The sequence below is a fragment of the Nycticebus coucang genome, chromosome 18, assembly GCF_027406575.1.
Source record: "Nycticebus coucang isolate mNycCou1 chromosome 18, mNycCou1.pri, whole genome shotgun sequence".
In the NCBI taxonomy this organism is placed as follows: Eukaryota; Metazoa; Chordata; class Mammalia; order Primates; family Lorisidae; genus Nycticebus; species Nycticebus coucang.
In genome coordinates, this window is record NC_069797.1 from 63451618 (window position 1) to 63463840 (window position 12223).

The window sequence follows — 12223 nt, forward strand, 5'->3', positions numbered from 1 at the left end:
CATTTCTCTCTCCTCCTAGCCCTGGAAACTACTAGTCTGCTTTCTGTCTTTGCCTATTCTGAACATTTCGTATAAATGGAATCATGCAATATGTGACCACGTCTGGCTCTTATACTTAGCATACTGTTTTCAGGGCTTTCAGTGTTGTAGCATGAATTAGGCCTTCATTCTTTTTATGGCTAAATAACATTCCATTGTATAAATATGCCCTATTTTGTTTATCTGTTTACCAGTTAATATTTGGGTTGTTTTCACTTCCTTGCTATTGTGGATAATGCTGCTATGAACATTCACGCTAAAGTTTTTGCTTGAAAACCTGTTTTCATGTCTTTTGGGTACATACAAATGAGTGGAATGTCTGGTTTATATGGTAATTCTGTTTTTAACTTGTTGAGGAACCATCAAACTGTTTTACATAGTAGCTACATAGTCTTATATTCCCACAAGCACTATAAGAGGATTCTAATCGCTCCATATCCTCGCTAATTTTTTTTGTTATCTTTTTTTATAAAAATTATTATTATACGTACCTTTAATGGTTACAAAGTAAGATCTCATTGTGGCTTTGATTTGCTTTTATATAATTGCTGAGCAACTTTTCATGTGCTTATTGGCCATTTATGTATCATCTTTGGAGAAATATAAGTGCTTTGCCCATTTTTTTAAAGTTGTCTTTTGCTGTTATAAAACTTCTTTATATTCTGAATGCTATACCTTTATGAGATACAGGATTTACAAATATTTTCTCCCATTCTGTGTATTGGAGTTTTACATTTTGATGATATCCAGTTTATATATTTTTTATTTTGATACACATATTTTTGCCATCATTATCTAAGAATCCATTTCCATTCTTTTGACTCTCATTCTAATATTTTCTTCTGACATATCTCCAAGTTTACAGTTTTTCTCATCAGTGTTTAATCTGCTTTTAAACCCATCTGTTGCATTTTTTAATTTTATAATTTCAATTCTCTGCTAAAATTCTAAATTTTTATTTTCTAAAACATGTTAAACAATACTACGTTCAGTTCTGCCTTATCGTTTCATACTTTGCATTCCCTGTGAGGCTGTTTCTGGTTTATCTGGCTGTCTGATTTCCTTTGTTCATGTTATCTTATTTCAGTTATTGTTCCTTAAGGCCCAGATATTGTATATGAAAAATGTGTAAGTAACTTCAGACCTATAAGGTTACTATCTTTCTCCAAGGAGATTTATGTTTGTGTTGGGGAGGCTCTAGCAAGCCAAGATGGCTTTAATTTAATTTTGTGGGATATCTTTAGAGCTTAGCTTTAGTCCCTGTGATGGCCAGTCTAATTTTACTTCATAATTACTCCTAAAGTGTAGCTATTTGGGCTTTGAACAAAAGTGTTGGAGTTTTCCAGCTCCCTTTTAGCCCCTTAGTGGCCCATAGACTCCCAATACTTGTTCATCCTAGCTCTGGAAGATTGTCAGTAAGCTTTTTAGCCTTTTGGATGCCACTAAGTAAAAAGTAGTTCCAAATGCCAGACTTCAGTCTTTTCCTTGTAACTTTTGTCATGCTGTTAATGCTCTACTGCTTTCAGGAAGATTTTAAAAAATATATATGCATATGCATCTATCTATCTATATATATATGTGTGTGTGTGTGTATATATATATTTCTATTTTTTCTTAGGGAAAAGTTGATCTGAAAAGTGATCTGAAGTTGATCTGATCTGCCATTACCAGAAGAAATCAACAGCAGATGAGTGGAAGTTAACAGCATAGAATTACTCTTTTTTAAAAGTCAGAGAAGGCTCGGCGCCCGTATCTCAGAGGTTATGGTGCCAGCCACATACACCAGGGCTGGCGGGTTTGAGCCCAGACTGGGCCTGCTAAACAACAATGACAACCACAATAAAGAAAAATAGCCGGGCATTATAGCGGGCGCTTGTAGTCCCAGCTACTCCAGAGACTGAGGCAAGAGAATCACTTAAGCCTAAGAGTTTGAGGTTGCTGTGAGCTGTGACGCCACGTCATTCCACCGAGGGTGATGGCTTGAGACTCTGTTTCAAAAATAATAATAATATAAAATTAAATAAAAATAAATGCTTATAAAGAAAAGTTAGAGTAGTTTCAAAGATTACTATATAATATTATCAGTTTTACCCACTGTTATAGTTACAGTGATCCTACTAGCAGTTGTACATGATGGATTATCGAGTAGCTGAATACCTTCTTTTATGTTTGTATTATCAGGAAAAAAAATTAAGACCATTGCTATAATTCTAACATTTATTGCATTGTATTATAATCACTTACTTATATGACTGCATCTCTTTTGAGACAGCGAGTGCCTTATAAGGAGGAGCCCTGTTTTACTCATCTTCTATTTCCTAGTCCCAGACCTGGAATTGCATACATGGTACATATAGAAATGAATGTATGCCATGAAAATTATTTGGCTTTCAAGGTGAAAAATCAATGTCTGTATATGATGTTCTGAATCATCCTAAAGTATACATTTTAAAAGGGAAGAATCTTTCCTCATCTGCTCTTTTGTTTTAACTTCTTCTTACAGGTGGCATCTCCACAGAAAGCGACTGTGCTTTTGAGCCAGACTATGCTGTCCCACCACTTCCAGTGAGTGAAGGTATGCAGCACATTCGGATTATGGAGGGCATGTCTCGCTCTCTTCCATCCTCCCCCTTACTCACACATCAGTCTATCAGTGTTCGGCTCCAACCTGTGAAGAAGTTAACTGGTAAGGACCTTACCTAAATTTAGTATGTTTAACAGGAAACCTAACAGTGTGATCCTTTAGGTCATATCAGATGTGTTTATATGCATCTTTAGGTTTTTCCTCTTTGGCCTTCCTAATGTCCCAGACTCTTAGAAAGTAGAATTTGTACTAATTTTAATTTAGATAATTAGAACAGTATTCAGTATGACAGATTGATGTATTTATTTTCTAAATGACCCATCTGTTGTGGGCATGTTTTTCTAGGTTTTCAGAAAGTTACTAGTTTTGCCAGAATACACTGCAGTTCTGATTTCATTTATCAGCTTGTTTGTGTCGGATTAACAGATGGAGACATTGTAATTTTAGGATAATAAGAGCTTGATAGTTCAGCAAAGGTGCATTAGTCATATTTTTGTTTGAAATCATGATTTGTGTATTTCACATCTATTTTTAGAAGCTAATTTAGATATTTTTCCTTTACACTGGATAACACTACAATACTTCTTAGGATATTTACTATAATTCATAAGTTGTGGGGATTGTATTGACTCTGTCAGTGTTCGGCTCCAACCTATGAAGAAGTTAACTGTTAAGGACCGTACCTAAATGTAGTATATTTAACAGGAAACCTCACAGCATGATACTTTAGACCATTGCTATAATTCTAACATTTATGATCTCACTTATATATTGCCTATTCATATCAAATTTTATTAAATGAAATTTTGTCTTTTTAAGTTTCTTTAGGGAAGAACTTTTAATATGTAGTTGAAGAACATTTATATACAAACATGTGAAAGCCTGGGTCACTTGGTTAGATTTCTTCCGACATAATCAGTATATCCCTGAGGTCAGTAAATTGACATGGTGTTGATTGGTTATGAGTAAATGAGACATGAAACTAAGTTATTGACACAGGATATGTTGACGATTTCCTATGTGCCTGGCATTGAGTTAGACAGTATGGAGGTTTGATTGTCATCATGAAGATTCAAAAGAAAATAAAAGTAGGGAAAATGAAATTCTTAGACTCTTCTGTCTATATAGAGCGAAACCTTTTCATCAGAAGGTTTTGTAATTTTCGTCAAAATAATAATATTTACTTATTCTATACTTAGATAAAGCATAAGTTATACCTCTTTACATTGTCTTATTTTAGAAATTTTCAAATAACTAAGTAAAAGTCTAATTTCACACTTGGGTGATTAGATATAAAAAACATAATAGCCTAAAATATTGGCCCCTTCAAATGTCTAAAAATCTGGTAGATGTTAAGTTTTTATTTAAGTGCTTAAATTCTAAGCATTTGAATAAAATTTTATTGCCTAGAAATTCTCCCCTTTTTTGCAGTTAAAGGTATTATTGGTAAAAAAAATACAAAAACCTCATGTAGTATATTCATTTTACTACACATTTTGGAAAAAGTAGCAATAAAATTTAGTTTCAATGTAGAACTTTTATTAAAAGGTAAAAACTTTTAATAACAAAGTCAGTAACTGACAACATACCTAATACTATAGAAGCATTATTGTAAAGCAGTAATAAAGATATAATTGATTAATGACATGTATGAACATTGAGTTTTAATTTTATAATATTTAAAGTATGTATAACCTCTCAGATAGTTTTACTTGCTGGATACTGTCAAAGACCTAAGAATTCAGGGATAAAGAATACATTTTAAAATTTCTGAATGAAAGAAATCTGTTTCCCTAAAAGAAGAGGCCAAGAAAATGTTTTTTTGGTCAATTTTTTACCAGATAAAGCAAATAAAAATTTTCTAGTTTTACCTGGAATGAAGTAACTTTGAAATTTAAAATAAAAACTTTAGTCAGTAGATTATTCATTAGTTATTCTTCCTTTCCTAATTACAACATTTTGTTATAAACAAAAGGAAAGTTGAATAGAGGAAAACCTAGCTTATCATAAGTCTCCTGCAGAAAATGGTTCTTACTTGGCATCAGTTACCAAAATGTATTAATTTATCAGGTCTACACTTACTGATTTATCCATTTCTATACATTTAAACTTCCAAGTGCCTTATATATATTCCTTATATTCATATTATCAGCCAAACTGAATGAGTAGGTACAATATGGTCATCCTATTCTATTTTCTTTCCGACTTTCTAATATTTAGTCTACTGTCTCTGGTACAGTTAGGGTAGTTTTCTTGTCTTTCTTTCTACTTAATTGCTTAACAAATATTTGTTTAGGGCCCACTAAATGCCAGGCACTGCTCTAGATGTGATAGAGTGGTGAAAAAGATAATTGAGACCTATACTTTCAATGTTTTCATACTTCATTTGGGAGGGAGAATGATGATAAATGCATAGCTGATAAATATTTGCATTTTAAACAGTGACAAGTAATATGAAGGTAGTAAAATAGGGAATTAGGTAGGGAGAAACAAGTGGAGATAGAGTTTATTTCTGTGTAATGATCAGGAGTCAGAGAAAGAGATATTTGAGCTGAGGTATGATTTAAAAAAAAAGGAGCCAGCCACAGTAAGACCTGGGATCAGAGCTTTCCAGGCAGGGAGAACAGTCAGAACAAAAATCCAAAGGCAGAAATGAGCCCAGCATATCCAAGGAATGGAAAAAAAGCAAATGTGTCTTGAGCAGAGTAAGTCTGAAGGGGGAACAGTAGAAAATGGTTTAAGAGATAAAGCAGAAGCCAGAGTTTTCAGGGTCATGGTAAGGCACCTACTTTGATTATGGGATTTAAATGGAGAAGGAATAGGAAGCAGTGTGATCTGATTTACCTTCCTGTCGAATCTTATCAGCAAGTTCTGTGGAGAACAGAGTATGAGGGACTAGACTTTCCCATGTTCATTAAGCTTGTACATTTGTTCCTCTTAACCAACCACAGATAAAAAATATTTCTTAAAAAAGGGTACTGAACATGGACAGATTTTTTCTTATTATTCTCAAATCAATACAGTCTAATATTTACACAGCACTGTATTAGATATTAAAAGTAATCTAGAAATGGTTTAAAGTATACAGGAAGATGTACATTGGTTATATGTAAATATTATGCCATTTTGTATCAAGGATTTCAGAATAATTATCAAGAGGGAGTTCCTGGAGCCAGTCCCTCACAGAGACCAAGAGAGAACTGTGTATGTTTTCCTGATCTTTAAATAGTCATTAATAGTCATTTCTCTACTTCTAACAAGGTGGGTAGTTATGTTTTCATCTAATAAAATATGGCAAAGTAGTAACCTTTTCTTATTATTGTTATTATAATACAGTCATGTTCAACCTATTTATCTTAATTCTTTACCCATGTGTATATGAAGACCCATTTGCAGAAAAAACTCTGGCTTATTTCTATTCTTGAGGAAATGACAATGGGGAAAGGCATGCTCAAGAACAGAGACATACAATTTGGAACTTTAAAATCTGTTTTTAAATGTATACACACCTCATTCTATTCAGTACACAACAAGTTAATATAGCAAAAGCAGTTAAGAGACACAGAGACTCTGGTCAAACTCCCTGAGTTTGTGTCCTGACTCTGAGAAAGTCAGTTCACTCTGTGCTCTGTGTTTCTTCCTCTGTAAAATGGGAACAGCAGTAATATGACCTGCGCCTTAGGTGGCCGTACTGTTCTTACAAGTGACCACGTTGTTTAAGACTTACTTATACCTGTGTTTGGTAAATATTAAATGCTTAGAAAGTGTTAGCTGTTACTGCTAACACAATTTGTCTAAATTCAGCAGAGAATTTTTTAAAATTTCTTTTAACTTTACATACGAATGGGAACTTGAAACTTTACATGCTTTTAAAGTCAAATTTCAGTGAATAGTAGCTATATTGTCTTTTAAATGCTGATTGTGTGCGTGCCATGCACTTATTAGCATGTGTATTCTTCACATGTATCTCCATTTTACAGATGAGTAAATTATGTCATAGAAAGGTAAGCGTCTTGCTGAAAGTAAAATACCTTTCTGAGGATAACACAGCTAGGAAATAGAATCAAGATTAGTAACCAGTCCCTTGAACTCCAAATTTTTCTTATTTTACCAATGAAAAAATTGAGAGGTTCAGAGAAGTTAACTTAACCAGGGCATATGGTATAACAGTTAAGATCTGTTTTTTGTTTCCAGTAACAGAAAATGCATCCTGGTACGTTAAGCAATGAAGAGAAACCAGAGGACCTAGAGGTTAGGTGGCTTCAAGGTTCGTTTGGTATTGAGTATTGCTGTGCACTGAGAGAGGCATGGGAGAGAGTATGCAGAGGCACAGTATTCTCCAGATACTTACTCGGTGCTTGTTCCAACATAATTTCCTATAGTGTCATAAAGATCTTTAGCACATATAGCTAATTAAAGAGTGTTAATAATTCATTTATTCAGTTCTTAATGAATTTATACTATTTAGCTATTAAGTACATTTGTTCAGTTCATTAAAAGTTAAATCTTGAATACTTATACATTCGGTAGGGGTATAAATTGGTACACCCTTTTTAAGGGCAGTTTGAAAATGTATACCAAAATTGTAATGAACGTCCTTCTTGGCATGTTAATTTTATCACTGAGTTTATTGTACAAATAAATTAGAACAAGTTTGAAAATGTACATGTGTGTATAAGGCATTGTTTCTATAGCAAAAAATGAAAATCTAGGCTCGGCGCCTGTGGCTTAAGCGACCCAGGTGCCAGCCACATACACCTGAGCTGGCGGATTCAAATCCAGCCTGGGCCGCCAAAACAATGACGGTTTCAACCAAAAAATAGCCGAGCATTGTGGCGGGCACCTGTAGTCCCAGCTACTTGGGAGGCTGAGGCAGGAGAATCACTTGAGCCCAGGAGTTGGAGGTTGCTATGATCTGTGATACCACAGCACTCTACCCAGGGCAACAGCTTGAGGTTCTGTCTCAAAAAAAAAAAAAAAAAAGAAAATCTAAATGTGATAGGAGTCCGTGTATGTTTTAAAATGATACACACACATGCATACATTTGGTGGTGGTCTAGAGATACAATAACTCTTCCTCAGAAGTGGTAGAGGGATGACATAAATACTCTTCTATAATGTTTACAATTTTTGCCATGTGTAAAATCAAAAATCTCATGAGACAGTATAACAAAATGTCATTTCCTAACTGTATAATCTTACTCAAATTTGCTTAAAGTCTCTATACGTCACTTCCCTTATTTCTAAAATAAGAATGATAATAGTATCTACCTCATAGGACTAGTAAGAGAAGCAAATGAATTAGTATATGTAAAACTCAGAAGACAGTGTCTGACATAGAGTAAGTAGTCAAAATGTTGGCTACAATTAATGTTATAATTTTAAAAAAGATTCGTGTATCGAGTTCCTATCAGGTATGTCAAATATGTGTTCTGAGCTTTGGAAGGGGCCTTCAAGTAACTGAATTACCTTAAGTAAGTTCCTCTACTTTCTGAGGAGTAATCTTCAAATATTAACATTAAATAGACTGCAATCTCTGAGGGAGTATTTTTTGGCCTCATTTTGAAAGCATTTGCTGCCAGTAGATTGAAATGACCATGTGACAATCTAATTAGATAGTAAATAAGTCATAATAACTGTTGCTGAACCTAGATAATTTATATGCTAGCTACCGCCAAAATATTATTATTATTTTTGTCATGAATAAAATGAAAACATTTACTGTTTCAGAGACATCCTGGGGAAATCATTGAAAAGTTACTTTGACATTACAAAGGGCCTATACATAGGTGTTACTCTACATAGTCTGATATATTTTAGGGTACCTATAATGTGTTCTTTTCATAAGAATAATTATCTTGCAGTTTTTAGAAACATACTGGAATTTAAGATGTACTATGGTAAATTTTATTATTAGGAAAACCAGGATTGCTATAAAGTAAAGTAGCATTAACTAATGCTACTTTTTCCCCTCATTTTAATCTTCAATAAAATAGAAACACAATTTCATTTTATAGACATCCTGAGAAAATTATTGAAAAGCTAATTTGAAAATATAAAGAGGCCCACAGATAGTATTAGTCTCTGTAGTGTTATTTCAGTATACTTATGATACCATAGCATGTGAGTGACTATCTTGCAATTTTAGGAAAAACGTTGGAATTCAAGATATATTATGGTAAATTTTATTAGATTAAAAAATATTGTACACGTGCAAGGTAGTCTAAGCTCCATCATTGCTAACTGTTAGATACCATATATTTTTGTAATGTTCAATGAGGAAATGTATAGGAATATGTTTAAGCTCTTTGGAATACTAGTACTAATTAAACTATTAGGTCCAATCCCCATTCAGGTACTGTTTCTAATTCAGTTCCAAGGGTGGGAACCTGCAGTCATGGGGCCTTACATGGCCCTCTGGATCCGTGAGTGTACCCTTTTGACTGAATCCAAATTTTACAGAGCAAATCCTTCTAATAAAAAGAATTGTTCTGTGAAGTTTGGATTTGGTAAGGTCTACACTTGAGTCCACACAGGTTCCTCACCATTGAATAGAGAAAAGGAAGCCTTCACTTTCATTTCTGGCCTTAAAGAGATTATTTCTGTAGTTTTCCATACTAAAAGTTGAGAATGTAAGGAAGGTTATTACTTATTTCAGTTACCATGAATTAGTATTGCTAAAGAAAATCAGAGCTGGGAAGTAAAGTGGTAAAAATAGATTTTTTTAATGAACTATTGCAAAGAGGAAAAAGAGACCTGGATGTATTAGAACTGAGCTCGATTCTGAATATAGTAGAGAATTTTGAGGATTTATAGCCAAAGAGCAGAGTGGAAGATGGGAGCAAGGAATAAGTCAGTGGATGGAAATGTATTAAGGGGTGTTATCAATCAAGGGTAAGGAGATTCTTGTAAAACCAACTGAATATGATTTTGCTGAAGGCAGGTTAGATTGACCAGATATCAAGTGCAGGGGGATTCTCACTAAAGTGAGTTAGCAGGATTCTTGTTATAACTAGGCTCAGCATGCTTGAGGATAAGGCCCTGGAGGGGGCCTGATTAAAAAGAGGACTCAGAGGAGTCTGACTGAAGTTTGGTCAAGGAGAGAGCCTTTGCCACTATGTATATTTTGAACACCTAAAAAGCAAGATGAATTATCAAATAAAAAATTCTTTTGTAGTCAAAAACCAATAGATGCTGGCATGGATACAGAGAGAAAGGAATGCTTATACATTGGTGGGGCTCCAAATTTAGTATGAGCTCTATGGAAAACAGTATGGAGAGTCATCAAAGAAATAAATGTAGACCTTCTATCCAATTCAGCAGTGCCACCGCTGGGTGTCTACCTTAAGGAAAAGGAGCCATTTTATCAAAAAGACATCCACTCTTGAATGTTTATCACAGCACAGTTCACAGCAAATACAAGGACTCAGCCTAAGAGTCCATCAGTTCATAAATGGGCGAAGAAAATGTGGTGCACATATATGCCACAGAGAAAGGAACGAAATAGTATCTTTTTGCAGCAACTTAGATGGAACTGGAGACCATTATCCTCAGGGAAGTATCTTAGGAATGGAAAAACAAACACCCCATATATTCTCTAATAATTAGGAGCTAAACTGTGGGCACATGCAGGCACAAAGATAGGTAAAGGACATTGGAAACCAAGAAGGAGGGAAGGATGGGAGGGGATGAGGGGATAGTTTTTCCTAGGTTTTCTTCTAGAACTTTTATGGTTTCAAGTCTTATATTTAAATCTTTAATCCATCTTGAGTTAATTTTTGTATATCATGAGAGGTAGTTTTAGTCTTCTGCATGAGGCTATCCAATTTTCCCAGTACCATTTACTAAATATAGGGTGTCCTTGCCACAACGTATGCTTTTGTCTGCTTTGTTGAAGGTCAGTTGGCTATAGGTATTCGGCTTTATTTATGAGTTCTCTATTCTGCTCATTGGTCTACGTCTACTTTTATACCAGTAACATGCTGTTTTGGTTTCTGTTGCTTTATAGTGTAATACAAATTCGTGCAGTGTATTGCCTCCAGATTTGATCTTTTTGCTTAGGATTGCTTTGACTATTTATCCATGCTCTTTTTGGATTCCATATTGTTTTTATGGTTGTTTTTTTCTAATTCTGTGAAAAATTAACATTGGTAATTTGATAGGAATCGCATCGAAACTGTAGATTATTAATACTTTGGGTGATATGAGTAATTCAACAATTTTGAGTCTTTTAATCAAAGCATGGAATACTTTTTCACCCAGGCTGGAGTGCAGTGGTGCAGTCATAGCTCAGTGCTGCCTCCTGGGCTCTAGCAATCCTCCTGTCTCAGCCTCCTGAGTAGCTAGAATTACAGAGCATGCTATCACATCTGGCTAATTTTGTTAAAAAGGTTAGAAACGGGGAGCTCACTGTATTGCCCAGTCTAGTCTCAAATTCCTGGGCTCAAGCAATCCTCCCGCATCAGACTCCCAACACTGAGTTAAATAAGATAACACGTATGTGAAGAACTTCACAGAAAATTCAGCTCATAGAAGGTGAATGAAAGCTTATAACAAATCATTACATTATTATCTTTTCCATATGGTGGAGTTATCCTTTCCTTGTCTATTTTTTTATTCCAAAAATATCCTAATAGTCCTGTTGGCTATCTTAAAAAGATAGTTTTTCTCAGCTATAAGTCTGTTCCTTGAAAATATAATTAGAAAGGTTTCTACCCTTGCATTTTTTATTTGACCTTCTCCTCTGTGTATACAGTAGAACATCCATAGTTGACCACCTCCCTACATTGAGCACCTTCTTAAGTGACCTAATTTTCATGGCCAAGACATGTACCACGTGTACGTGTCAGTACAGTAGGCCTAGTTCCTTATGTTAACCACGCTTATATGTTAACCAGTTTTATATAGTGTCTCGGATGGTCAACTTATAGAGGTTCTACTGTATATATGTTGGCCACAAATCTGTCTTCATCAAAAAATTCTTGGGGCCAGGCACAGTGGCGCATGCCTGTAATCCTAGCTCTCTGGTAGGCCTAGGCCGGTGAATTACTTGAGCTCAGGAGTTCAAGACTAGCCTGAGTAAACCCCTAAAAATAGAAAAACTAGCTGGGCATCATGGTGGGTGCCTGTGGTGGAGAGGCTCAGGCAAGAGGATCACTTGAGCCCAAGAGTTTGAAGATGCCATTAGCTAAGATAATGCCACGGCACTCTACACAGGGCAACAGAGTGAGACTTTGTCTCCAAAAAAAAAAATTCCTTAGATGGTCATATGTATTATTTAGATGCTTCCATGCATTAATTATTTTACACATTTTTATTTTTAACCTATACTCTCAAACTATATTCCCTTTTTAAATTACTGACCACTGGCTTTTAGATTCTTCTCTCTGCATTTTTAAAAAAGTATTTTTGCTTAAAATCTGAAGTATAGAATTGACTTTGTCCAGCATTCCTTTTAGAACTGTGGCCAATGCTACGTTGAACAGTTTGATGAGAATATTTCAGATTATATATGAAACCAGCACATTGTACCCCTTGATTGCACTAATGTACACAGCCATGATTTAACAATAAAAAATAAAAAAAAAAAATAACTGTGGC

General features: G+C 34.7%; 1 protein-coding gene across 7 annotated transcripts in view; it reads left to right on the forward strand.

The window, feature by feature from the left end:
* Positions 1 to 12223, forward strand: part of TANC2 (tetratricopeptide repeat, ankyrin repeat and coiled-coil containing 2) — a 382898-nt gene that overhangs the window by 108214 nt on the left and 262461 nt on the right. For 6 of the 7 annotated variants that reach the window (XM_053567902.1, XM_053567904.1, XM_053567905.1 and 3 more), the window contains exon 4: positions 2543 to 2725. In XM_053567902.1, the coding sequence (XP_053423877.1) occupies positions 2543 to 2725 (183 nt within the window). The remainder of the gene's footprint in view (positions 1 to 2542; positions 2726 to 12223) is intronic. The other variant, XM_053567909.1, reaches the window with a different exon arrangement.